This window comes from Priapulus caudatus, unplaced genomic scaffold (assembly GCF_000485595.1).
Source record: "Priapulus caudatus unplaced genomic scaffold, Priapulus_caudatus-5.0.1 Scaffold383, whole genome shotgun sequence".
In the NCBI taxonomy this organism is placed as follows: domain Eukaryota; kingdom Metazoa; phylum Priapulida; class Priapulimorpha; order Priapulimorphida; family Priapulidae; genus Priapulus; species Priapulus caudatus.
Genome location: NW_014577444.1, coordinates 138334 through 143333, shown reverse-complemented (window position 1 = coordinate 143333; position 5000 = coordinate 138334). Strand labels below are relative to the sequence as shown.

Sequence of the window (5000 nt, the reverse complement as noted above, 5' to 3'; positions counted from 1 at the left end):
GGCCATTGTAGGTAACAAACGTATTCTCTAATCGTAAGCAATGACCGCCCACGCTCTCTAACCAGATCCACCCAAATCAAGCCATCTGAAGGGGGAAACCGTTCGCATGCCTGGCACGAGGGGAGCCGACTGGGATGTGACTGACGCAATAGCTTGCCATTAGCTGTGTAAGCCACCACCGACCTCGCAGCCCGTCTCTATACCGGCTCCACGTCATGCACGCCTCCAGATACCTCCTCCTCATCCTCCTCCTTCTTCTTCTTCTTTTTCTTCTTCTCATTCTCCTCTATTGTTTCCGCCGTTTCTCCTTCCCCTCTTCTATCTTGTTCTTTCTCTCCTTCTTCTTCCTCCTCTTCGTCTTCTTTTTCGTATTTTACTTCTTCGTTTGCTTCACCTTCTCCTTCGTTATCATCTTCATCATCTACTTCCCGCTCCTCTTCTCTTACAGCCTCGAGCGCTCCCCGATTAGCCACGCACTTATCTATCGTGAGCGAACTCTCCTACAGACAAACACCAAAACTCGTGAACGCGCGGAGACGGCTTCAGTCGTTTCCATGGTTTCCATGTGTCGCCCGCCGCTTCCACGACCTGCACTGCTTCGCAGGGAGAGGGCGTGAGAGAAAGGGGAGATGGAGAGAACGAGAGAGAAAGAAACGTAGTGACAAAGTGAAAGAAAGAGAGGGGAGCACAAGAGAGAGACCGTGTGTGTATGTGTGTGTGTGTGTGTGTGTGTGTGTGTGTGTGTGTGTGTGTGTGTGTGTGTGTGTATGTGTGTGTATGCGCGTGTGCATGTGCATGCATGGGTGCGTAGGTGCGTGCGTGCGTGCGTGCGTGCGTGCGTGCGTGCGTGCGTGCGTGTGTGTAGTGTGTGCATGTGTGTGAGAGAGAGAGGACGATTACGAAATGGAGAGAGGGCAAGAGAGCGCGAGTGAACGAACAGAGAGATAGACAAGCAAAGAGAGAGAAAGAACAAAGAGAGGTAGAGAAGGAAAGATGGGGTTGGGAGAGAGAGAGAGAGAGAAAGTTCCCTCATCGGTTGCTGCTCGGAAAAACAACGCGGATGCGTCAAGATCAGAGCATCTGCTACACACAACATACTCCGTGACGAAGGGATCTATAGATAGATACACGAGAGCGGATACAAGGCCAAGTCTCATTTTACTACGCTTAACGCGAAATTGAGCTTCTTGGACCCAACACGAACGCCAGGTGTTGGTGAAAACAATATTAGGCTGCCTGGTAATAGCCTAGACTCTCAATGGTTCTAGTGACAAGGCACGAACCCCCGCACCATGTGCCCATTGCCCTACGTAGCGGAAGTGATTTCCGGGCGTCCACCTGCAGGGGACGGGGATAGCGTTTTACCACACGTGCGTACCTGAGAACGGGGCGTCTCTCCGGTCTTGTGCTCGAATTGGGCGTTGCGTTTTTTCCGGTGGCTGCTGCTGCGTCTGAGAAAAGTAAACGAGCGCTTCCACTGATGGTCGTTTTCGTTCTTGTCGATGCTGTAATGACACCTATCGTTAGCTACCCGTACTGTAAATTACCGGCTTTGCACTCGCGCGCTCACGCGCCTGTCGCTGTCCCTTTCTCTTGCTGCCTGAGCTCTCACTAGAAATCCTCCTGCTGTACTACACTCACTGTCTGTTTTCTCGCTACACCTTCACACTCTCCCACTTTCTATTGCTGCTAATTTTCCGCTCTTTCCATTCTCCTAATATCCTTTCCCTAACTGTCCTTTGCGCACTAACCCTTTTCTTAGCGCACTCTATTTTTCTACACCTTTAATCTTCCTTTTCTCTTCGTTCACTCTTCTCTTTCTCACTTTCTCTCGCTCGCTGTCTCTCGCTCGCTGTCTCTCTCTCTCTCTCTCTCTCTCTCGCTCTCTCTGTATATTCATCTCTCTCTTCCTCTCTGTCTCTATGTGCTTATGCCATTGTATTAGTGGAATCACCTGAGGGAGGACCCATCCCTAAGTGAGTGTGATCTTGACCTCTGACCGGGATGTTGACCGTCATAGGAGTCGTACTCGCCGTCGGAGCCCTCCAGACTCTGGCTGGACCTGTGCGAAGAGTTTCGCACCACTCCCATGATCCTCCGAAACAAAGATGGCGGACGCTGAAACAATGGAACAGTGTCGGTGAGCGGGTCACCCTCGGGTGCTGCTTAGGACCGTATCTACGCCCAGGATCGTCTTCTGTCCGAAGACCTGGCAGATGCCAAGCCTCGTGACCACGTTTAATGCGATGCCATTCAGCAGACGCTACCGCAACTCTTTCCTCGTGCATTCAAATGTAACGACCTTCGTATTAAGACATATCGCGGCAAATTGATACGGATCGTAACAGATAAAATTAAGAGCCCGCAACGATACAACAATGAATGTATCGCCGCATATAGCGCCTACGCACGCACGCATCATTTTACTTCATGCGAATAGAGTTGTCATCGTTTATACATCATCCCATCTTTATCCTATATCCTTTCTATTTATTTCTTTTAATTTTGCCATTATTTGCAGCGAATCCCTATGACTATAGACGGTGCACACGAGTGTGTCATCGTCACGCAGGGTACATGTTATACAGGGTATGATTCACGTACATGCACGTCTATAGCCGTGTAAAACCTTTCGTCAAAAAAGTTGCTTGCAGCGACAAAATGCACCAGGTTCGATGAAAAAGAACCACTCCGCGGATAGCCCCGCTAGTGACGCGAATGAGCAATCCTCAATACCGATACGGTGACGTCACACGTGTTAAGCGTAATTTGAACAAGTGTTTTAGAGGCTAACACTATCGAAGTGTAACGTCTCCCGACATGCAGAGTAGGCTCTGGCTGGATTGATTTATCTACAATAACATCACCGATTCGGAATTGAGAATGCCCAATGGTGAAACGTGCAGCGATAATTCTTCTACAGGTTAGTCAAAAACAAATGGGCGACCCAAATGCAATGTGTATATATGATCTACGAGGATCTACGTACGCGTATGTAAAAGATCTATGTATCGGCTGGGTAGTAGAGCGATGAAGGGAAATTACTATGAGGAGGCGAATAAGGAATGAGAGGAAGAAAACTAGGCGAGGCAGGAAGAAGAGGAGGAAAAGAAAGAGCTAGGAGAATGACGAGGAGGAGCAGTAGGAAGAATAAAAGGAGGGGGAGATAAAGGGAAATGAGAATGAGGAAGGAGAGGAAGATACAAAGGACGAGGAGGATGAGAAAGAGAAAGAGGGGGAGCAAGAAGAGTAAGAGGAGAATGAGGAGGAGGAGAAGGAGGAAGAGGCATAGGCGGAGGTAAAAGGGGTTAAAGGTCGTTGTGCGCCATGCTTTGAGAGTGAAAAGCAGATTTCATCGACAGTGCAACGCCACCAAGCGTCGTCCCGAGTCAGCTTAAAAAATAACGGTGAGTTCAGTCACGTATATAGTCGTTCGTGCGAATAGCCGAAACCTGAAGTCATGCCAAAAAACGGCTAAAAATGACAAGAACGCACGCAATAGACTATAGATCGGAAAAAGTTGAAGAGCGACGTAGCAAATACGACCGCCAGTGCATAGTGACAAGCCAGGATGTCAGCAGGCGTGGGCTGAGATGGGAGGGAGCGTGGGCATGCGTGGCGTGTCTGACAACGTTAGGGAGCTTGATAATATGCTATTCGTCTTGCGTTCGTTTTCTATCATACGTTTTTAGGTGTCGGTCGAATTTAGTTATAGGGTCACTGACAGAAAAAAAACTAGACCTACAAAGTGACCGTGCTAATCTGCGCTCCATTCACCTATCTGCTAAAAAATATTTGCAATGTAGCCTTAAAGCCGCTGCCTTTTGACCTTTGACCTTGAATAATATCCTAAACGTATATCTATATAGCGGTAAACTCGTGCGCCGAAATTTTATATACGCTGCACATTCCTACGTTTAAGCGCGCGTGTGTTTGGAGAGCGTGTGCGTGCGTGCGTACGTGCGTGTGTTCGCGTATGTGTGGGTACGTGCGTACGTGCGCGCGTGCGATTTCTAACGTTCCACTAACGTTACACTTCTAATATGTTAGAAATTCACAACTGACAACAACCCCTTACTTCAGTGTATATTGAATGTGTAGCGTATAACACGTGCATGCATGTCCATCGTAAGCGAGCGCAGCACATTAGCCTTCGAAATCGCGCGTCAGCTGGCTGGTTGGAATTCCCATAGCTACCGCTACTACTCACATGCCACGTTACACCTAGCTGGGAAACCCTAGTCAGCAGGGCACACGTGTGTCACACCTATACGGAGGTATTTACACGACCGAGGAAGCCAGGGTTTGACAAACACATGGTATACACATCGGGACGAAGGTAAAACAAGAGAGCAGGTACCCGTGTAGGATCCTGTGGAATGCGAAAGAGAGCAAAAAACAACCCGAAATGATTAATTAGTAAAATAGTCAAGCACAAAGTAATAGTCATAACAGTTAATTATGAATTAATTAAACGTTTTGTACGCTTTACCTCTAGGCCGGACGAAAATGGGCTCTGTATGGTAAAAAGTAAATGTATTGAATTAGACAGTTACTCACAGACACACGTGTTTACAGTTGACATTGGACTGTACAATATAAACCAGAGACAGAAACATTCATTTACAAACAACCTACGATTACACTATCGGGCTGACCTGTAACGTAGAACAAATTCATCGTAAAAACATTTACCCATTAAGCACAACGATATAGCAAGTGCCAATAACACGCACTTGACATATTTTCCTGGTAAACAGACAGTCCTATGGCGTTACTGCAGCCATATTACTTGAAAGATTGGCGCAAATATACTCTTCATATACACTGCTGTTGCAAATAATCACCCTCCAACACACACTCACATACTTACTTTTAGTATTTCGTACTAAATCGCGAGTAGTGCACATTTGGCTTTCATACGCCACGACTACGTATCCAACAGGAGGTGACGTCATATGCCGATGTCAGGTGCGTTAATAAAATTATCAAGAGCATAC

General features: G+C 47.4%; 1 protein-coding gene across 1 annotated transcript in view; it reads right to left on the bottom strand.

The window, feature by feature from the left end:
- Window positions 1-5000, bottom strand: part of LOC106809770 (voltage-dependent calcium channel type A subunit alpha-1-like) — a 59675-nt gene that overhangs the window by 4514 nt on the left and 50161 nt on the right. The window contains exons 22-23 of the mRNA XM_014812970.1: window positions 1955-2118; window positions 1379-1505 (exon numbers count right to left, since the gene is read on the bottom strand). Coding sequence (XP_014668456.1) covers window positions 1379-1505; window positions 1955-2118 — 291 coding nt within the window. The remainder of the gene's footprint in view (window positions 1-1378; window positions 1506-1954; window positions 2119-5000) is intronic.